The sequence below is a fragment of the Prorops nasuta genome, unplaced genomic scaffold (assembly GCF_024137725.1).
Source record: "Prorops nasuta isolate Cenicafe-Biocafe unplaced genomic scaffold, Cenicafe_Pnas_1.2 PNAS00009, whole genome shotgun sequence".
In the NCBI taxonomy this organism is placed as follows: domain Eukaryota; kingdom Metazoa; phylum Arthropoda; class Insecta; order Hymenoptera; family Bethylidae; genus Prorops; species Prorops nasuta.
Window position 1 is genome coordinate 320466 of NW_027116806.1, and position 24314 is coordinate 344779.

Below are 24314 nucleotides of genomic sequence, written 5' to 3' on the forward strand. Positions count from 1 at the left end.
ATATCTCTACAAAGTTGTGTGAAGAAACTATATGAAAAAACCTTAACAGAGAGGCTAAAGAAATATATTGAATTAAACAAAATTCTACCAGACTATCAATTTGGCTTCAGAACAAGTAAATCATGCAATGACTGTCTGATAATATTTTCATCCCACATATATCAGGCATTCATAACCAGATCCAATCTAATCGCTACATTCCTAGATATTCAGGCAGCATTTGACAAGGTTATACCACACATCCTAATTGAAATCCTTAAAGAACTCCATATACCTGAAAATATTCTTAAATATATATTCCACACACTAATAGACAGAAATATAAAATACTATTATAACAATACATTCATTACAGAAGGCAACTCATCTATTGGAGTACCGCAAGGCTCCTCACTAAGCCCAATACTGTTTAATATATACGTCAGCAAACTGCAGAAAGGATTGACGGGAAATTGTAAAATGATGCAATACGCGGACGATATAATAATATATACGATAGAGACAAACCTAGAAAAAGCAACATTGGACATGAAGGAATCGATAAACAACATTCATCAATACCTAAAGGATATAGGTATGAAGATATCTGTAGACAAGTCTTCACTGATGCACTTCACAAGGAAAATATCTGTAAATAAAATAAGAGAGTTACAAGTAAACTTTGGCAAAATCAAATTTGTAACTAAACAAAAATTCTTAGGTGTCACATTTGATGAAAAACTACTATGGGACCAGCACTTTAAATCAGCAAAAGGAAAATTCATCCCAATGTTCAATCTGATAAAATGGCTCACACACTCCAAATGGGGATGTAATCCAGAAACCTTACTGAAAATCATTAACACCCTAATAAGACCGAAAATAGAATGGGGGTCCATAATATTCCTAAATCCTTCTAATAATACGGTTCTTAACTCATATGATAGTCTAACGCTAACAATAATAAAGAAAGTTCTAGGGATTTTCCCATCTGCATCCAATAATATAGCATGGTTCTTATCCAATGACATTAATATACTAGCCAAGACTAAGATTAATCTAAATAAAATGATACTATACAGACTAACTATAGCCAATCACCCAACCATACTAGCAATTAAGGAACTAGACAATCTAATCAAATCCAACCAACATACATCAAGAAGATATATTCCATTCTATATATACTCCTTTAGGGAATTGGCGAAATGGTATAGAAATATTCCAATTTACAAGGCATCATCAGAGCTCCTAATACCACAATTCAATAAAGACAAGGTTCTGGATACAAATATAGAAATAGGAACAACTTTAAAACATTCCACAAACCCAGATACACAATACAATAAGTTATTGTCAGAGATCAAGCAAAAAATGACAAAATTTTCAGGTCTCTACTACACGGACGGCTCCAAAAAAGGGAATTTTCCATTAGGACAATGCTACTCCGCTGTGGTGGATCAGGAAAATAAAATAATACATAGACTAAAATTAAATGACCTAAATGACATTTTCTCGGCTGAACTTTCAGCAATATGGTTCACTCTCATAAAGATCAAAAAAGAGATTATCAATAAAAAGGAAAATAATGATCAAGACATTAGTAACTTTATAATAGTAACAGACTCTTTATCTTCAATCAAGAAAATAGAGTCTATGAACTATAAAGGTATACATAATTTCTTCCTAATCAACATAAACCTAATTCTGGCAGAATTGGAAAATTTAAACACAAAAATAACAATGATTTGGATACCCAGTCACAGAGGGATAAAAGGAAATGAGCTGGTAGACAAAATAACCAAGAACAACAATATTAACCCACAACTAAATATACAAACCATAGACCCAAGGAACATACTAGATCTAGAAAAGACCAAGATAATAAAAGAATTCAATGACAAAACGTCAACCCCAAAAAACGATACAGAAATTCGTTTTTTTAGGGTTTTTAAAAAGGCTAAAGAGAAAACCTATTGGTTTAATAGTGACATTATAACCAGGAAACAGATATCCACCATTAACAGAATAATGAATAATCAATATACAACTAACTACTACCTACATAAAATAGGACAAATTGAATCACCACTATGTGAATGCTCCCTAAGAGTAAATCAAACATTAGACCACATATTTTGGGACTGCCCAATTTGGGATGAAAAAAGATATCTCATGATAAAAGTAATAGAAAACTGTCATTCACCACATGAATTTAACATTCTAAAAATTATAGAACAAATAGATCTAGCTCATGTAAAAATCCTATGCAATTTTCTTAACAAACCATAAAAAAAAAAAAAAAAAAAAAATAAAAAATAAATAAAAACAATAAAAAATAATAATTTGAAGATTAAATTAGCAAATCCCAAATAATAAGTTTGAGATAAGTTTGTGATACTAAATGTTAGAAAGGTAAAATAATGAACAAACATTGTCATTACAAACACATTGAATATTAAACCAGAAGACAAACACAACAATAGTAAATTCCCTGGAAAATCACCTATTAAGGTGGTATCCATTGAAAAGAAAAGAAAGAAAGAAATGCCGCGTTTGCAAGGTAAACAAACTTCGGCAACGGATTGGGGAAAAGAAGGATGGATTTTGATAAATATCAGAGATGAAAAACTATATCAGATGAGTATTTTATTAACAAAACATGACAATTATGGTATAAATTTTTAAGGAAATATTCTTTGTGATTATTTTATTTTTGTTCCAGTTGAAGTCCTGTATCTGTTGACTTACAATGAAGGAGAATAGTACTTACTGCCAATAGATGAAAAAGCAATGGAGATTTTCTGTGTGGCCCAGTGATTTTAATAATGGTGACAATGTTATAATAGTGCAAGTGTAAGAGATTAGTGTATGTACATGGAAGCCTTATTGTAAATTATTCGTGTACGACAATGCTTGCTATTATTATAAATTAAAGCTAGTTGAATGAAAATAATATTTTTCCTCTTCCTTTCCTGATTATATTTACACAAAGTAATTACATACTCTAATATTAGTAATAGGTTATTTAATTTACAAAAAAAATCACAATTACTTAATGTTTGTGAAGCGAAGTTGCTTATAGTAATGATATTTATTATTTGCTGTAGTACAAATTGAATACGGTTTCTGGAGTGATCCGCAATATCCTTCCATATGTTATGTTACATTTATTTGACTCATTAGTTCCTTTCTCTAGTTTTCAACATATACTAATATTTTGTTTATATTCTTAAATAAACTCAGATATGGCTATTTTATTTACTACTTGATTTTATAACATTAAGATGATTGGTAAACCATGGTTCTACAAAATTTGAAGAATGGACGCATTAAATATTGTTCTTATAGTGTTTGGAATCTCTTCCGTAGGATATTATTTCTTGAAATTTGAGAGTATGTTGATCTTCTATACATTTCAGTGTATTGTTGAATTCATTTTCTTCTTATCTTCAAAGAAAATTCCAATTCACATTTGGAGATATCCATCCTCTATATATAATACATATTTTGTTACTGCTAATTCCTTGTGAAATTCATGTTCTAAAACCTTCATTAATCCAGTTACTAGACATACGATATCATTTGAAAAGGATGGATATATCTTTCTATCAATTATAACATCATAATTGAAGTAACGAAATAAGTTTTCTATTTTCAAAATATCTATTCAAGCTTGAAGTTAAAAAACTCGTATAACAATCATTTCAAGTACTAGAAAAGGTCAGCAGTATTATCAGATCAGTGTGTATGTAAAAATAAGTGGCTAATAGTTATAATATGTTATATACTTGAATCAAATAGTGCAACGGATGGATATAAATGTCACATAAGAGAATGTAGCGGACTAAGAAGACACCTGCAGAAACCCTATGCAATTAGTATTACATCAAATAATAAACATCATTGCTACAAACAGTTACGCTTTATAAATATTGAATACTTTTAATTAATTTAGTAATTGAATATATGGCTAATAAGAGAATATGTTATTACTATCAGTAAATAGAATTTAGAGAGGAAGAAAGAAAAATATTATTTTAATTCATTTAGATTTAATTTAAAATAATAGGAAGCAATGAAGTACATGAATAGTTTACAATAAAACTGTCTTTCACATGCACTAATCGCTTACACTTTCACTATTATAACATTGTCACAATTATTAAATTCACTGGTCCACACAGAAATTCTTCATTGCTTTTTCGTCTATTGCTCAACAAGTTCTATTCTCCTGCATTGAAAGCCAACAGAAACATGACTTCACCTGGAACAGAAATAAAATAACCACAAAGTAAATTTCATTAATAATTTTCATGTTTTGTTAATAAAATACTCATCTGATAGTTTTTCTTCTCCGTTATTTATCAAAATCCTTCCTTGTTTTCCACAATCGATTTCCAATTTTATTATTTTTATTTACGATACCACTGTGCCATTTGACAGCTACACTGTTCAAAACTGAATCATGTACAGGTATAGTTTCTGCTTCCCTATACTATCTTGTAGCAAAAATGCTTCTCGCAAAATTGATTCATGTCCATCTCAACTCCTCTATACTGGCTGCTTTCCTGTTAGCTTGAAATTCGACACAGTCAGACATAATCGGACACAAATGGTACATTGCATGTCACCCAAAATGTACATTTGTATCCGATTGTGTCTGACTGTGTCGATTTTTAGTCTAACTGGAAAGCACCCACTATCTTATAGCAGAGATGAAACGGGAGATTGCTCATGCGACTCATGCGAGGTCCCGTCCCGAGGCAATCCCTACCGGTAGGCGGCGCTGGTGTTGGCAAACGCGCTCAGGTCCATCTAACCCCTAACGCCATCTATCGGAAGAGACCACGAAGCACGAGCGTTAAGCTTAGAATGGGGTAAAACATATATGCATTGTTGCTAGAAAGCGGAATAAAGAGAGAGCGGAGATATTTTCTCGGACCTCTCTGTCTTTCTCGCTGTTAGCTTCTCGCAGAAGAGTCGAGGCAAAATCTTTCCGTTTCGCTTTGCCGAAAATCTACCAATATTCGATGTCATTTACATTTGCAGGCCAATGCCTTTATACATGATTTTTTCAGCATATTTATTAATCAGCATTGACTTATTTAAATCAATAATAAATTAAGGAAATGCGTATTTGATATATAATAATTATTTTAACTATAATTTCATCGTTATATTTCGCTTATTTCCGTAAAATCTGAATTTCTTTAATTTATTATTGATTTAAATAAGTCAATGCTGATAAATAAATATGCTGAAAAAATCATGTATAAAGGCATTGGCCTGCAAATATAAATGACATCGAATATTGGTAGATTTTCGGCAAAGCGAAACGGAAAGATTTTGCCTCGACTCTTCTGCTAGAAGCTAACAGCGAGAAAGACAGAGAGGTCCGAGAAAATATCTCCGCTCTCTCTTTACTCCGCTTTCTGGCAACAATGCATATATGTTTTACCCTATTCTAAGCTTAACGCTCGTGCTTCGTGGTCTCTTCCGATAGATGGCGTTAGGGGTTAGATGGACCTGAGACACGCGTTTGCCAACACCAGCGCCGCCTACCGGTAGGGATTGCCTCGGGACCTCGCATGAGCAATCTCCCGTTTCATCTCTGCTTATAGCAAAAATTTAAAGACAACAGCGTCAACAGCAGACGAAACGCGACATCGACAAATATGAAGATGACGTTTTAGACGTAGTAAAAGTATTATCCAGAAAGCATATTATTTATGGTGGAAACGTAGGGATGTCGAAAAATGGAATGGAAAATAATGCAAATATAGTGCATATATATAATATTATTTATCAAGTATAAAAAGGAAGAGATCGGATGTAATTTTCAGCCTATAAAGAGGAAAAAGCATCAGATAAGCATCGGGAGCAGTAAATCAAAAGAAAGATTAAAGAATATTTTGCTTTGTTAAATTAATCTTTCTTCTGACTTGCTGCTCCCGATACTTATCTGATGCTTTTTCCTCTTTATAGGCTGAAAATTGCATCCGATCTCTTCCCTTTTATACTTGATAAATAATATTATATATATGCACCATATTTGCATTATTTTCCATTCCATTTTTCGACATCCCTACATTTCCAACATAAATAATATGCTTTCTGGATAATACTTTTACTACGTCCAAAACGTCATCTTCATATTTGTCGATGTTGCGTTTCGCCTGCTGTTGTCTTTAAATTTTTGCTATAAGATAGTATAGGGAAGCAGAAACTATACCTGTACATGATTCAGTTTTGAACAGTATACATACCTACTGACTCCCTAGCTAGCTAGGCTAAATATTGTACGTTTGGTTAGAGTAAACGCTGGAGAGAGAGAGAGAGAGAGAGTGAGAGAGAGAGACAACGTGCTTCTACTCCGCGTGCCTCGCGGGAGTACGCATTATGTTATAATTTGGATTACACTGACTAAATGAAGCATTGGAAAAATATGGAAATATTATAAGAGCACCTCCTTTTCATGCTTTTTCTAATACTAACATCTAAATAGAATTACCATTTTTAATTTTGAAGAAATAAATTGCTAAATGTACGAACGCGTGACGCTGAAGAGAGCGTTTTTCAGTACAAACGCGGGACAATGGCACAGTCGTATTTCTCAATAGAATTTGATGAAACTAATCATAATCGATTCCTTTCATTACGCAGATCGTCATAAAGAACGCGGATTTCGAATAAACGTCTTAGTTTTCGAGATATGAACGATTGAAAATGCACGTGCGCAACAGCTGATAGGCACAATGAGGGAAATGAGTATGCGCCGTTCAACTTCAATCGTTCATATCTCGAAAACTAAGATGATTATCTGAAATCCGAGTTCTTTATGACGATCTATACAAAGAAAGGAAGCGATTGTTATTAGTTTCATCTAATTCTATTGAGTAATACGACTGTGCCATTGTACCGCGTCTGTACTGAAAAACGCTCTCTTCAGCGTCACGCGTTCGTACGTTTAGCAATTTATTTCTTCAAAAGTAAAGGTGCAAATGCAAATTTGATGTGAGTGTTAAAAACAACATGAAAAGGGAATGTTTTCATAATATTTTCATATTTTTCCAAAGCTTCATTTGATCAGTGTAACGCAATATGTAAAAAGATGCATGCTTGGAGAATTTACTAATACTTCCCCTCACCCCACTTCGGCAGTAGCCTCCAGTAGCCTCTTTGCATGTAGCCTTGCTAGCATGCCTCAGTGGAGAAAGCTTTCATAATAAGCCATATTTAGACGCTGGAGTGGGGGAACACGTAGATTGAGCCGCGAGAGCATAGCGTCCTTCCTTACCGCCCCCCCCCTAACAATTTTTGGATTTCGTCCACCTCAAAAACGCGGGACAATTGTACGGCTCTATTTTTCAACCGATTTCAATGTTTGTGGACTTGTTGGAATCGTTACGTCTGGCACCTCGTCATAAAGAAGCCCGATTTTTCGATTTGTTATTCGTTTAAATTTTAATAATACAATTGTTTAAACACTCTTTTTTTTTTCATTTTTTGAAAAATCAGGCTTTTTTATGACGAGGAGGCAGACCTAACGATTCCAACAAGCCCAAAAACATTGAAATCGGTTGAGAAATAGAGCCGTACCATTGTCCCGCGTTTTCGCTCTGTAATGTCGGTAATAGGGGGTTTGAGGAATCCCGTTAACGGGATCCCTCACGCCTACTTTATCGACAGTTCAAGTCAATAAACAATTCGTTTAATAAAAGTCAAATGCGAAGCAAATTGAACAATCGGGCATTTGTTGGACAATGTGCCAGTCCTAACGAGTTAAACGAACTTAAAAACACTCAAATTAGTTGAAAAATAACGCTGTACCATTGTGCCGTGTTCTTGAAGAGAGGTTACTTTTGGTTATTTCCACTTCAAGAACGCGGGACAGTGGTACAGCGTTATTTTTCAACTAATTTGAGTGTTTTTAAGCTCGATTGACTCGTTAGAATTGGCGCCTTGTCATAAAGAAGCCCGTGTTTGCAATTTGCTTCGCATTTGAATTTTATTAAACTAATTGTTTATTGATTTGTACTGTCGTAAAGCACACGTGAGGGATCCCGTTAAGGAAACCGTCAGAAAAGTATTGGTCAGATAGGCCCATCAATCCCCCCCCCCCTTCCCTCCAACGATACTCTACTAATGTACTGGATGAGTATTAGATTGTAGTACTGACACAATACCGGGTGCCAGTACTGGATCGGTATTGTCTCTCAGTATAATATGAGCGTTCGATCCGATACTAGCGTGTTATAAAATCCTGCGATACTCGATTGGATAGTAATACTGGATTAATACGAGACTGCAGTATTGTATCAGTACGATTTGAAGGTAAATGTCAGTACCGCCTTATGACGTAGGATCTGTACTGTACCAATACCGAAACTGTACAGACCCAATACTTAACTCAATACCTCAAATCTGTACGGAACCAATACAGGATGCCGACACTCAAACGGTAGTATTTTCAGTATTTCTTAGATATTGGACTTTAGGCCGAATCGGTATTGGCAGGGTAGTTAAAATCTTTAAATCTAATACTGTCCCAGTATTGTCAAGCCAGTACTGGTTTTTAAGCCACGCCAGTAATGGGTCGGGCGCTCATTCCGAGACTCTCTGGCAATTCCTACATGGGTTTTCATATTTTCCGCTTGGTGTAAAAAAATAGAGCTTTGCTTTTACTGTTGCACAGTTTTCAATGTTTTTAAAATGAAATAAATATCGTAAGTAACTAACCAGTTCCAAATTATGTTAATATGATTTCGAAAGCAAATAACCGATGTATGTGTGCAATAAATACTTCAAATATTTAAATAATCATTGTTTTATAAATTACAGCAATTTAGCGGTGTTTGAAGATACAAGGATATCCCCGAATATAAATGGGAGCCCATACTTTTCTTTATTTATTCTCCGTAATAACATTTGCAGCTTTCTATAAAATGTGGGTTAGTAAAAATACGTTAACTATAAAATGGGAAAAAATTGTTGTTAGCGAAATAAAAGATTATGACTGAAACAAACGTAGCCATCTTTAAATAACTTTCAATTTGGTTTATTTACTTTGCTTCACATCGAATGTATTCTCCTAATAAAATTTATCCTTTTGAGAACGTTATCAAAACTTGCTGTATCATTGATTGAAATTTTATTCCAAGTATGACGCAGTTAATTTTAACCTTCCAAACCATTTCTGATTTGTGTAGGTGTGTAAAATCAGCAGCCTTGTTTTCTATCGAAGTTGTGGAGATATTATAAATAGTTGAAAATTCCTGATTATATTAAATAGTATATTGTACAACAAGGGAGGAAAGTTGACGATTGCACACGAGTGCAATCGTCAAATTATTTCATCCCGTGTTATACACGATATTTTTCATCACACGTGCATGGAAAGTGACTCTTTTCAGCGTAGTTTACCGGCCCGAAAACGGCTGTTTTCACACCAGTCTCAGCCGCGCATGCGTACTAGAGTTTTGCTTCACTTTCGTCCCTTGGGAGGAAAAAAAGTCCCGATCCCTTGGGACGAAAGTGAAGTAAAACTCTAGTGCGCATGCGCGGCTAATACTAACGTGAAACAGCCGTTTTCGGCCCGGTAGTTAACTACGATGAAAAAAGCCAGTTTCCATACACTTTTGATGAAAAATATCGTGTATAACACGGGATGAAATAATTTGACGATTGCACTCGTCAACTTTCCTCCCTTTTTGTACAATATACTATTGTTTGATGTCAGTGAGCATATGTTTTATTTTATTATTGTTGCTATATATCACTTACTATTTAAAGAAGGTATCGCTAGGCAGATAAATAAATTCCTCACCTCATAAGAACAAAATAGATTTGTGAAGTGTAATAATAAAAGCGATATGAAATTTTTTATTGTGTATTATTTTTAATAGTCTCAAATAATCTTACTAGAATGTATAAACAGCGACAATAAACTCCTTGTTGCAATCTATTACAATAATTTGTCATAGAAAGTATAGAGTCAGAACCGCTATTTTAAAGCAGTTACAAAAATTAAAAGACTTTCCTTCCAAGGTTATACTTTGTAATGGATGTCGTAAGAAATTATATAGATAAATACAATCATATAAATAGTATTGGAGATATTAATAAAAATACGAAGGTTACAGCTGAAAGAAATGAACAAACTGTTAACATTAAAATTAATCAAGGCTTTATCGGTGCCAATGAGCCAATGCTGAATCAAAATGTAGTGATTAGGATTACGAACCGTTTGTGAAAGAAGTAACTACAGAGTATGATCTTACTGAAAACTGCTCAATATTAAGAATTTTATTAGACAAATTTAAACGTGAAACTATTAGTAACGATGAGAAACGGAATATTCTAATATTAGCCCCTATTCGATCAATGGGGAATAAGAAAAATGGCGCAATTTTTGGGCTGCTCTCGTAGTTTGTACAAACTAGTGTAGGATAGGGCATAAATTGGAGTTCGGTTATCCAAGGTATATTCGACAATTTCCGTTACTGAAAGTAAAAGATTAGTCAGTGGGTGCTTTCTAATTAGGCTACAAATCGACACAATCGGACACAAACGGTACATTGCATGTCACACAAGCTGTACATTTGTGTCCGATTGTGTCGATTTTTAAGCTAATTGGAAAGCACCCAGTGTATATAGACGCAGGCTTCTTAGAGGCGACACGCATAATACGACGGGAAGCCAAAAAATCTTACAAAGCAATTTTACATCAGGCTTCTATTTTTATTCCTACACTACTTCGATCTTAATTAAATGAGAATGGTATTCACAATCTGTTCTTTTTTTACATTAGAAAAAAGGGGCGAAAAAATAGATGAAGATACTAAAAACATAGTCAGAGAATTTTTGAAGAATGGTGAAAACAGCCGTCATTTGACAGGTATTACTTACTATGTTTCCGTGAAGCAACGCAATGGAAAACGTAGACAAATTCAGAAAAGATTAATGTTATGTAATCTAAAAGAACTTTTTAAGGAATTTCAATCTCAATTTCCAGCAGTAAAAATAGGTTTCTCAAAATATTGTTATTTTCTACCACAGCATTGAGTTATTGCTGGTGCAATCGGGACATATTCCATTTGTGTTTGCATCTATCACCAAAATGTTAAATTAATGTTTGACAGCAGTAATTTATCATAGCTTACTAGATGTAAAATAATTACACTTTTGACTTCCAAAGATCTAATGAATATTACTTTCTACAATAATCCGCTTAAAGTTATTATTGTAATTGTTGTAAAAAAATCTAAGGGAACACAATGATTAAAAAATGAATTATTGACAATATTTGAGGAAGAAAACACCGAACAAATAAAATACCAACAATCGCCTAAAACTGATAGATCTATTTTACTGAAATCAGCTTAGCAGAGGAATTTATTGATAATTTATACAAAAAAGTATATAAACCTAAGCCTCACCACTTTATATCTAAATAACAAGCGGCACACACACATATCTTAACTGGAATAAAAATACTTTGCCAGACGGAGAAGTTTCAGTACAATGCAATTTTAGCGAAAATTATGCATTTATAGTCCAAGAAGCAGCTCTGTCTTTTCATTAAAATAATAATCAGGCTTTAATTCATACCACAGTATATTATTATAAAATGTACGACGAAATTCGTTATTACAGTGCAATTACTATTTCAGATGATCTCTCTCACAATACTACAGCAGCGTACGCTTTCAAAACTGATTTAAAGAAATTTAAAGATAAACTTATTTCAGCAAAAAAAATTACCTATTTTATGGATGAAGCTAGTTAGTATTATAAAAACAAATATAATTTGCAAAACTATTATATCACGCTTTCAATCTTTTAGGCATAATAGCAGAATGGCATTTCTTTGCAACAGCGCACAGTAAAGGGTCCTGTGAAGGCATTGGTGGAAATTTAAAAAGACTAGCAAAGAACGCTACTTTGCAAGGAAAAGTGATTCTAAATGCTGAGCATACACATGGAGTAAAGAACACTTAAAAAAAACAAAAGTTTTATTTAGTAGTAAAGTAGATCATAACAAACATAGTAAATTTTAGGAACTAAGATTTGATGGCAAAATCAATTCCAGGAACATTCAAATATCACGCATTTATTCCAGCGAGTGAAAGTTAATTAGTTTTGAAAGAATTCAGTTTCGTTACACAAAATACTATTATCCAAAGAAATAAAAGTAATTGCAATCCTTTGTATACTGACATTAACAAATAGGGATGAAATAGTCAAAAAAGCTATTTATTTTGTATGTAAATTCATTGAATAATATATACGAGGTTATTATTATATTAATTACAAAATTAAAAGCTTTTCTTTTTTTAGATAGACTTATTTCAAGTGGAATGCCCAACATAAAGATAAAGAAGACAAACGCATTAAAATTGTGCAAAGGGATAAAATAGTCGGTTCCGTCAGACCCACAGGTGTGCAAGTAAAGGCTAAAAAATATAGGATGTACTTAGGATTAAAACACATCGATAATTTGAAACCTAATTTAGCATGGGCTCCCCGGACTGTGATAAAGAAAATTGTTTTGAAATTGAAAGTTAAAAACTTACCACAATTGTTGATCCATATTTGAAATCGCCTATCTTTCTCGGCTGGAAATGAAAACCATGGAGTATATTCACTTTTCACTTCACTACGGCGTTTATTGCAGCCCTTATAAAGACATATACTCTTTATAGATTGCCTTGGGTTTGAGCTCATTTTCACAAGGATACACGATCAATACTGCAAGCTCAACACAATTTATTATAAAAGCGCGGGATACTTTATCAATCGCTATAAATATTGCTCCTTGCTACTTGGCAGCTGATCGCGTTATGAAGATGACGAGCTTGAGCCAGAGATGTTAACTTGTGGGCAGAGATGTTAACTTGTGGGAATTCGGTATCCCCACCACGCCGCCACTAGCTAGCACGCACACAGTGCCAGCGGTACATCGGTGAGCCAACCCCACTACTGTCGCCGCTCGCTGGTCACGCACACAGCTACATCGATACGTGCGTGTCTCGGCTTTCGCCGTTGAAGTTCGGTTAGCTCCGGTGAGGTATGAGTACGAGAGGGATGAATATACTTTTCTCGGACCTCTCTTTCGCTCTCTATTTCACCTAAGTTTAGCCAACGAGCCGCGCGAAACTCCTTTTCCAAGGGTGTCGGCCGGCTCGATGCGCTCGTAAGAGAAATTTATTTTTTGACAATTATAATACAGGAAAATTATTAAATGTTACTATAATTTAACAATTATCCTCAAAATTGTAAAAAATTTTTGTATATAAAAAATTATTATGAGATGAAATAAAACTAACAAAGAAATAATATTATCCGTGTAACTAATTGAAAGAAAAAACCCTTATTATATTGCACAAAATGATCACTGAAGTGTGACATTTAAAATTAATTAAATAAAAAATTATACGAGAATACATGAGATTGATTAATTTGAAAAAATGGTTAAAAATGAGGTAAAAACTCGACCATTTTCTTGCAACATCACTGTACCGATGGCGATTTGGATTTGCAAATATCACAAAATTGTCCAAAATTCATCAATTTCCTATGAAATGCAAAAATCTGACATAATTTCTATGATGAGAGCCTAATAAATGAAAATGTGGGGCGGCTAGGATGTTTCTTCGGTTACTTTCTTGTATGGTACACCTATAAGCGAATGAAATCTCCTAAAAAATATGCCAAAATAATGGCAGGAAATAAAATTGCGCCCTAATATTACAATGTAAAATACAATGGCTGCGTTTCAAATACGTAGCGCTACATGAGCGCTCCGCTCAATAACGAAGCAGCTTTAAGTAACTGCTTTAAAAGTGCCTTTGGACAACATAGCGCTATATGAATTTATAGTATATACGTGTATGTACATACAAAATATCAGTAATAATTTTAGAGGTTAGAGGCCTAGCTTGCGCTAATATTCAATTTAAAATTATGTCGAATGAATTTTATACAGTTACATATGATTATAGAAATGCATATTATGAAGTTACAGGTGATGAAAGCTTTCATTTAAAATTGCAAACAGGTATGTATAATACATGAAATGATCATTTATAACATTACATGCAGTTAACAGAAGTGTAAATATATATACATATATGTATATTTATGAAATGTGAATGAAAGGATATATCGTTATTTCAGATCATGAGTATATAAAAGAATATTTTCAAAATAAAGAAGGAAATGAAATCAATAAATCATTAACTATTGAAGATGAAGCCGATGAAGGTAGTTATCCGGATGATGGTGATAAGTATAGTAAGTATAAAAAGATCAAAATGAAGCAAAAAATTTCAATTAACTTGCAACTCAGCATAAAAAACTTAACAAAGATACAAGTTTTAATAATAATATGTTCACATTTCCAGGTTTTGATGCATTTTATGGAGCCAAAGAGAGTGGTGAGGAATCTGAAAAAGAAAATGGTAAGTTAAAAAGTGCCTATTTAAATTGTTCGTATGTATATGATCTTCTTACAACTGCATTTATTTTGAATTAGCATAATGGTAGAAAATATCCTGCTATAATATTCGCTATTAGCATTTTGTTTTATTTGCAGATCTAGGCCTGATTGGTTTTGGAATTTAGAAAAGAAAATAGGTTATAGATCTGAGACATTATAGATTCTTTTGAAAAATTGTTGAACTTAGGATTATATACAGATATTTTGTACAGTCTGCATAGAGCCTGTTCCACTGCAGATCTGGCTCATATCTTTTTTCATATCAAAATCAATGCAGTCAAGATCTGTAGAAAATAGAGCTTAAATGAATGTAGCCTACTAGCGGATTTCCTAACAATCAACGTATAGAAAACTATATTATGTAATAGTGTAGTCTATGTATATTAAAATGTTTTTTTTTATTTCAGATGACAAGTTTATATGGGATTTAAAAAGTACGAAGTTTTTACTTAACCAATACGCAGAGAGGAAATATAGATTTAGAAATCCCAAAGAAAAGAAGGGTATACTTTGGAAAGAAATACAAAGAGAATTCCAAAAAGCTGGATTTAAAGATTTAGATTCTGATAAAATAGACCGGAAGATGAGAAATTTGAAAAGCAGATTTAAAATTATTAAAAATGAAAAAAAGAAAACTGGAAGAGGCAGGGAAACATGGATTTGGTTCGACCAAATGTATAACATATTTTGTAATGATAAATCTGTCACTTTTGATGAAGGGTTATCATCAATGAATTATTGTGATGAACCATTAAATTGTAGCATCTCCAGGTTATCTATGATGTCATATTTAAATAATTTTACTTATAATTTATTTCAGCACTTATTTTATATATATTACAATTTATCTGTTTTACCATAAACCTTATTTCCTAAATAGTACTTTAGAAAGCTCTACGTCAGATATGATGGCATCAAAATCAGGAAAAAGGAAACTTGATGAAAAAGATGAAGAAGACTGCATTATAAAAGATAAAAGTAGAAAATTGGTTCAACAGGGAGCTGCAGCACTTCAAATTGAAGAAGAAAAATTGAAAACATTAAAAAGTATTCACGATAATATTATCTCTAATAGCTGTAACCAAAGTAGCTTAAATAGTATTGCAGAAAATCAAAAGAGAAAGATAAATGCAATCGAAGAAAAAAATAAGATTTTACAAGAAAAAAATGCTTTATTAAAGCAAAGAAATGAATTGCTCTACAAGTTAATTGAGTCGCAAATAAAAAGATAGTTGCATAAATGATATCTTATTCCCTTCTCTTCAATAATTATATAAGTAATTGATGTTTTCGGTTTAGCGAAGTAAAAGTTTAATATTTTGACCTTTTAATTAGTATAAGAAATTCATTATTTATTAAAAGTTTATCTGAATTGGCTGTTTTTTTTTCTAATAATATTCTCTTTCATAAACATAATGAGTATGCTACTAATTATAACGTTTCAAAAGAAATATGTTTTATGTTTAACAAAGTTGAACAGAGTTTATTTGTTTATATATAGATTTATAGGGGTATATTCATTATAAATGATAGGAAATATACATATCTTCCTTTCTGGTTTTCGATCTATTTTCCCATAAGAAGCTTTATTAATGGTTATTAGTAATGTAATTACTTAATGATACATAATTCTTCAATTATTATTGCTTTAGAAATAATTTACTCAATTTACTATATGTATGTATTAAACGCATTTGTAATATTTTGTATGACATATCTTTTGGTAATAAATAAAAATTAATGGGAACTGCAGTTTATTATAAATATTCTTTTATAATTTAATGAAATTATAAAACAATTGTCAATGTTATTTGTACATCAGTTTTGACTTAATTTATGGTAAATCTAAAGGGTAAAAGATATTTAAACATAAAATAATAAGAAACGTTCACTTTCTCACTCCCGTTGTAAGAATAACTTCAATAAGATTATAAATCATATTTAATAAACTTTATACAATATCACAAATCAATTAGACAGCCTGACTTTTCGCACTGTTTTAAATACTATAATTGGCTCATAATAAAATCTCGTTTTCTTCGAGGCTCTTCATTTTCATATTCATCATAATCTGTGTTATTTTCTACGGTTTCATTATTATCACTATCATTGCCAAGTGGATCAGTTAAAACATCTATTTGCTTATAAATTATAAGAAAATTGTGTAGTACACAAGCTGCTGCAACAATATTATTGGCCATAGAAATACTGTTAACATCTAAACATTTTAAACGTCTCCACTTTCCCTTTAAAAGACCATATGCTCGTTCTATTACAGATCGTATAGATGCGTGTTTAACATTATATTTAATTTGTTGCGGTGCTAAATTACCACTGTCCCTAAAGGGAGTCAATACGTTGATAAGCAGTGGATAAGCTGAGTCGCCAAGTAAATGTAAAGTGCGCGGTAGCAAAGGATTTTCAGCATTCGTTAATTTTTCATATATTCTACTACTTCTAAATATTGCTGCGTCGTGTGCGCGTCCTGGCCTGCCAATTAAGCAATCAATAAATTTCCCGGAGTGATCACAAGTTCCTGCAACATAAAAAATTTAGGGTAATGATTCCAAAAATTGATTGAAAGAATTAGCAACAAATACCTTGAAGCACTATTGAATGGAAATCCTTTCTGTTATAGTAATCGTTAGCGTTTCCGGGTGGTTGTTTTATAGGAACATGACAACCGTCTATCGCTCCAATAACGCCTCTGAATCCATTACATCTTTTGAGAAAAACCTACAACCATCAAAAGCAATTTACAATTTAAAAGTAATGTAACCATTAAATATTGTGACTATATAAAGTAAAAAGTTCAAATCTTACTTGTTCACTTTCAATCAGCTCATGATAACTTGGCCATTTTATGAAACATGGCATTAATTTTTTTATTGCTGAAAGAACATCTTTAAAATGTTTCCATCCACTACTTTTAGAAAGGCCAAATCTGTCACATGCTGATCGGAATGATTCGGGAGAAGCTAAAATCCAAATCGTTAGTAGAATTTTCTTCCGAAATGGAGTTGTTTTGTTCTCGTTAATTTGAGGTCTTAATAATTGTTCCAATGTCTGTAATATGCAAGTACTTCATTATTGATATAAAAAGGTGCAATAATTATAGCGAGTAGGAAATATAGCTACCTTACCATAAACGTTTCCTTATCCATTCTAAAATGAGAAAAAAACTGGTTATCTGTATAATTTGGAATTATTTTTTCAAAGAAGCCCTTATTATATGTTAATTTTAGCTTTTCTGTATTTCTTAATCCATGCATTTTTGCAAAACTTTCATTTCCTACGGTAATCATAGCAATATTTGCAATTTCAGCTTGTTCTATTAAAAAAAAATATCAATCTTTTTACTGTATTAACAATAATTTCACTCATAAAATTGCATGTACTTTTGTATTACTTATAAGATATCACAACTTTGTTTTTTCTAGCATGGAAGAAAATATCTTTTTGCAATTTACAATGCAGGGAAATTTTAGTACTTCTCCAATAATCTTTCATAAAATTGTTAAATGATTATTTAAAATTTTATGTGCTCCAAATAAAAATTATAGGCTTATCTCTCTATACCAGAAAAAAGTTGGAATCTACAGGCAATTATATCAATATTTTATTAGGAGTTGCTACACTTACTATACATATTGGTATGTTAGAGAATATAATAGATGTAATTAAGTGGTCGTGTTTCAAATTAGAAAACATAAATTATACTATTCCAAAAAGATATTATATAACATTTTCTATTATTATCATAATTTATGAAAAGAATATGCTATGAGGTAAATAATTATTTATTCAGCATCAGGATTAAATATAAATTGTTTAACTATACTATTTATTAATATACATCATAATTATGTTCTCTTACTTGTATTCTGTAGACTGTGATCAAGAAAGATTTGTAGCTCCTCATCTGCACTGTCATCTTCAGAGCTTTCGCTTGTTGAATCATCGGACATTAAAAGAACATTATTGATAATATACATTTTTTCCATATTATATAAACCTCTAACACTGCTAGCTAATGATCCAATAAATCTATGTTACTTCGAAAATAAAACAACTAAAGAGGTTTTTGAAATTGGTGCATTCATATATGCATATATAATACTAAAATATATATTTGTATACAAATAATGCATTATATCTATGTATATTTACTTATGTATAGTTTATTGCTTGCTTTGTGCTACACAAAGTTAGCGACTTTTCAATAGCGCTCTAGTGTCTACAAAGAAAACAGCTAGCACCTAGCGGAACGCTCATGTAGCGCTACGTATTTGAAACGCAGCCAATGTCAAGAAATAGCTCAAACTAACAACTTTCAAACTTGTTTCATGCAAAATTTTAGTGTAGGAGGTACTTCCGCCTTGAAAATTTTGCAAATTCATGTATAATTGTTGATAAATAAATAATTATTGATCCAGAATGCACTTAAAATAAAGGATTATTAAAATTGAGTTTTACACTATGAGCTTTAAAAATCTGACTTTAAGCACATATTGAGAGGCAAATAACTCAATTTCTCTTGCTTCTCGGCTCTTTTTTCGGCCATAATCTGGTGTAAAATGTCCGAATGAACAAATACATGCTATAAATGATCATTAAATCACCTTGGAACCAAAAGTTGACTTTCATAGCTGTGTTGCAAAATCAAGCCTAGAAATGGCTAAAATTGTCCATTTTCAAACTCATTTTATGGGAAAGTGGAGTGTCGTAGCCGCTTCCGGTTGGATTTTTTTGCTATTTCAGGTATAATTGTCAGTAATAATAATAAAAATACCCTCTGAAAGCTCTGAAATGGTAAGTTTATTGAAATTCAATTTTACCCTATGAGAATCAAAAGTCTCTCTGAATCTCCATACTCAGCGAATAAAGCTTGTTGAATTTCTCTTCGTGTTCCATGAAATATTTCCTATTGGAAAAATGAAAACAATTTTTAATTGTAAATTGTTGCAGTGTTTTTTTTTTTTTTTTTTTTAAGGGAAAAATGCATCCTGGCACACTTAGTATTACGGAAACATACATTTCTTCCTATTGTGTTCTTTCATTACACAAAAAGTTATAAAACAGTTGTGTAATGTAAGGTGAATTGTTGGAATGAATATATATTTTAGCCGTATACTAAATAGTGTGGGACTCACCATCTCCATGCTTGTGTCGAATTAATATACTTATTAAGTTCGAACTACATGGTTCTTCTGACAGCGCCTACCCACTAAAAAACCCTCCTTTCGCGGTTTACGTATTTTTTCGGTCAATTTTACGTATTTTCTTTGAACTGTCGAATCCGTCAGACACTATTCTCATTTGTCGAATCCCTCAGACATTTTTTCACTTGATTTTATAATTGTCGAATCCGTCAGACATAGTTTCACTCGATTTTATAATTGTCGAATCCGTCAGACATTCCTTCAATTATCGTAAAGTACTTCGTCATCAAAATCACCATCAATATCATCATCGTCATTTGTGTATCCATGAATTGTAAGAGTTACTTTATTTTCGACGTAACTTCTTGCGTATAAATTATCTTTTTCAGTTAATTTTATGTGTTTTTTACTTATTGGCATTGTAATGCTATCATGATATGTACATTTCAAATAATTTTTAATGACGCAAATTGCATTTAAAGTAGCAGAACTTATACGATTTCTTTTTTTCGTTTTGACATCAGGAATTATTGAAAAGCACCGTTCTGCTTCTGCATTATAATGTGGAAGTGACCGTACTATGCACGATAGTAATTTCAACAAAGGATATTTTTCCTTCCTTTCACATTTAGTTTGCGAAATTTTTATCCACATGTCATCGAAGGAAAGTCTAGACCATTTATATTTCTGATCTGCTGACTCATCGTTAAATAAAGAAAACCATTCTTTCTTTAGCTCTATGTCATTTTTTATACCAAATGTATTGCCAATTTTTAATAATGCTGCAGCCGATGATTCTCTATCTGAGTTAAAAAGTGAGTTCTCGTTATCAAGAACTGTAAAATTTTTATAAAACTCATCATGTATTGGGAAACGGTTACGAATTTCGTCAGCAGCTTTTATTAAAATTTTTAAACAATTCTTTTTAATATCATGAACTTGCATTTGCGTTAACGTTTCTTTACTCTTTTGGTCTTGCAGATATTCTTCACAATCATATCCTACGTTTATATCTTCCAACGGAATAATATTAATATCCTTGGAAAAATTAATATCACAGAAATTTGCTTGAGCTATGCAAAACTTCAATAATGCAGGTTTCATGAAATTTCTTAAAATAAAAATTAAAATTTCAACCGATTTTGGCTGCAATAAATGCAGTTTCGATTCGCGTGCTTGAAACTCGGCATTAAAAGTATTGAACTTATTTAAAATAAAATGCAGAAAATACAAATACGCTTTAGTTTCAGCGTTCTGCATACATTGGTGCAATTCATAGGCTTGCATATTATTTTCTGAGGATTGTTCTAATAGAAAGTTATTTAGAACATCCCAATATTCTAATATACGATCAATACATTTATAGCGAGTAAGCCATCGAGTTTCGGCATGCTTCAACAAATTTGTTATTTTTCCTGCAAAACACCTTTGAAATTCCCGAAATATTGCCGTCCGTTTAGGGCTTCCGCTCACGAAATTAACAATTTTCTTCACAAATTCTTCCGGGAATGAAGGTAGCTCTTTACAAGCAGCGGAAGCAACGAGTGACGATAAATGACATATGCATGGAAACGTTATTATATTTGCATTCTTTTCTAATATTTTCGTTCGAAAAGACGAATTTCTACCGATCATAACAGATGCATTGTCACAGGCTATTGCTAATATTTGGCTTAATGGTATTTGTTTTTTTACCATTTCATTATTAAACGCGGAAAATAACTTTTCGGCCGAACAATCTCTTGCGTCAAGATTTATTAATTGCAATAGACGTGTTTGAATTTGCAATGACGCAGGTTCAATATACCGAACCATTATTGAAAACCATTTTTCATTTGTTAAATCCGAAGTCTCATCAACAAATACCGAGAATTTTGTATTTTGTAACGTTTCCGTGAGACTTTGTGTTTCTTCGCGACAAACCACATTAGTTATAATTTTTGATAATTTAACACGTCCTAATGTTATGGCTTGTAGTACTTCCGGTTCTTTGCCTATCTGTTTAAACATATTAACCATTGCGGAGCTTGCTGTATACGGGATATTATGTTCTACAAAAAACGTTGACAATCTTATTTCCGCTATTTTAACGCGTTCAAGAAAATCAAATTCTTTTTCCTTCGAAAATTCTGCGGAATTAGATGAGCTACTGGAGCCTTGCGGAATATGCCGATTTGAAAATTGAACAGCATTTTGCACGTGAATGCTGGAGGACTCATGTTTCTGAATTTCCGAATAACCGCAATTTAAAACTTTATCGCAAATTAAACAGTGAAACTTACTACTGTCATCAGGTATCGGCTTTGCCCACTTCATCCAAGATGGGTTCAAATCATACCAATGATATTGAAATTTCTTTTTGTGGCTGCTTTTTCTCTTTTGCGGATTGGAAGACATTCTAGTCTTTTTTGATACCGGGCTATTTTCACTGGAAGACATTTTCCACTCTTCCTATCACTTTAATCACTTTATATCACGAAACTGTCAATTAATCCGAACTTGACAAATTAATAGCTTTAAGGCAAATGCCCAAGTTACAACGGCTTCATCTACTTTTATACATTTATTAAATTGTGTACAAATAAAGGCAGAAATGGGGTAAGGTTCAACGATTTGTAATGTAGGGTTGATGACCTGACGGATAATTAATTAGTTGGCATTAAAAAAAACTGATAGTTTCACTGGGAATCGAACCTGTGACAACAGGATCAGCATTCTTATGCGCTATCCACTCACCCACTACACGACTTCCCCATAAAATTAAAAATTTCCGATATAAATAGCCAACAAGCTATTAGTAATAAATTGAATTAATAAATAATTCAATTAATAACAAATTCTTTTAGTCTAACTGCCAAATAATATTTTATTAAAGCATATAAAATATTTACGCATTATCGCTTAGATTATATAGACGATAAAGTTTTAACTATCCAATGGAGCCTTGTGGTGTAGTGGGTAAGCCGTCAGACCTCTGTACCGTAGGACGTGGGTTCGAATCCCACTGCAGTAGTCATTTTTTTCGTAAAGATTTTCATGAAATAATTAAAATATTATTAAATGTAAGTAATATTTAATTTATTTCAGTATCGGAAATTAGAAATTTAATTTATATCGCGTTAAGAAGAATTCCAAATCGGTTCCTTCTCGATTTAAAAGTTACGGTTACTGTAATGTAGAAGAACTTGTATATAATACACAGGGTATACAGTAAATAATAAAGATGGCAAATAGAATAAAGCAACTAATCATGTGAAATAATATCTCCAACAATAATAGGTTCTCATGTAACAATTGTGTTAGAAAACCAATAGGACACCTTGTATATTTAATTTGAAAAGTATTGTGGTGATTTGGTGAAGACGAACTTCGTTGGTACCTCACTCGTATCTTGAATCTCGACGGATTAACTTCGTAGCAGCAGAAGCAAAGGAAGGATAATGTAAGTACTTTCAACAGTATTCAATACATTTTTGACATTTCTCTCACTTTACTTTCTCCATTATAATTGTCTCATTTTTCGAATACAAAAACCTTTTCCTTCATATAATAATTTCAATTCTTTTTGTTTGTTACAGAATCATGGCCGAACCTATGCCCAATGGGAATGGTGAGTGGAAACGAACTTTTTAGTAAAGTCTATTTTGCAAATAATAAATTTTATTAATGATTATCTGTTACAGAAACTACGAAGGATCTCCTGCGGATTATAAAGAAGCGGGTGGAGGAGAACGGGGTTCTCCTCCACCAAATTAAGGAGCGGCTGGAGCGGCTGGAGCAGCAGCAGCCACAGCAGCAGCAACTGCAGCCGCAGCAACAACAGCTGCAGTAGCAACAACAGCAGCCACAGCAGCAACAACAGCAGCCGCAGCAGCAGCAACTGCAACCGCAGCAGCCGCAGCAACAGCAGCAACAACAAGTGGCAGTGCAAGCGTTCGTGCCTGCCACTCAGGCGGCGAGATCCGGCTATATACGTAAGCATTAACCATCTTAAATTTATAGTTCAACATTCAAAAATTTCCAAGTAGTGGTAGCTAGGGGGTTCCTGTGACACGGTGGTGAGGGGAGTGCGGGTGTGCGGGGGGAAGTGTCTTGGGTTCCTGTGACATGGTGGTGAGGGGGGTGCGGGTGTGCGGGGGGAAGTGTCTTAAGAGAGCTGGGGTATATTGGGAGATGAGGGGGGTGAGGGTGTGCGGGGGAAGTGTCTTCTTAAGAGCTAGGGTTAATTGGGTGGTGAGGAGGGTGCGGGTGTGCGGAGGAAATGCTTTGGTTATGGGGAGTGAGAGAGAGAGAGAGATCCCTCTCACCCTCTCTTTCTCTCTTAGAGTCTCTCACCCCTCTCCCATCAGCCTAGGGCCCGGATGGTTAATTATCCTACGGGTCCACTAGTTCTCTAAGGCTTACCCCCTCTCCCATGTCACTAGGGTCCGGATGGTTAGTTATCCTACGGGTCCACTAGTTCCCTAAGGGTTACCCCTCTCCCATCACCCTAGGGCCCGGATGGTTAGTTATCCTGACAGTTACCCAGATAACTTTTTTTTGTATTTTAGTTAGTGGAGGAAAAAGTTCCAATTTTCTCTACTAGGTGGCGATCACGAAAATTACGGGGAACAGCTACACCGCTAGGGGGGTCCTCAGCATCTTACGGACTGCCATTTTTTTTTCTTAGA

The 24314-nt window shown here is 33.1% G+C and overlaps 2 protein-coding genes across 2 annotated transcripts; both read right to left on the reverse strand.

Annotated features, from left to right (window-relative positions):
* Nucleotides 1-16370: 16370 nt before the first annotated feature.
* Nucleotides 16371-17866, reverse strand: LOC136776473 (putative nuclease HARBI1). The gene is made up of 6 exons (XM_066732012.1): nt 17863-17866; nt 17626-17813; nt 17306-17548; nt 17083-17218; nt 16490-17018; nt 16371-16431 (listed from the first exon to the last, which is right to left on the reverse strand). Exons 1-6 carry the CDS (start codon nt 17864-17866, stop codon nt 16371-16373), a joined length of 1161 nt encoding a protein of 386 aa, XP_066588109.1.
* A 2039-nt stretch (nt 17867-19905) lies between these two features.
* On the reverse strand, nt 19906-22083 carry LOC136776474 (protein FAM200A-like). The gene has a single exon (XM_066732013.1). The coding sequence runs from the start codon at nt 22081-22083 to the stop codon at nt 19906-19908; it is 2178 nt and encodes a 725-aa protein (XP_066588110.1).
* Between the last annotated feature and the right edge of the window lie 2231 nt (nt 22084-24314).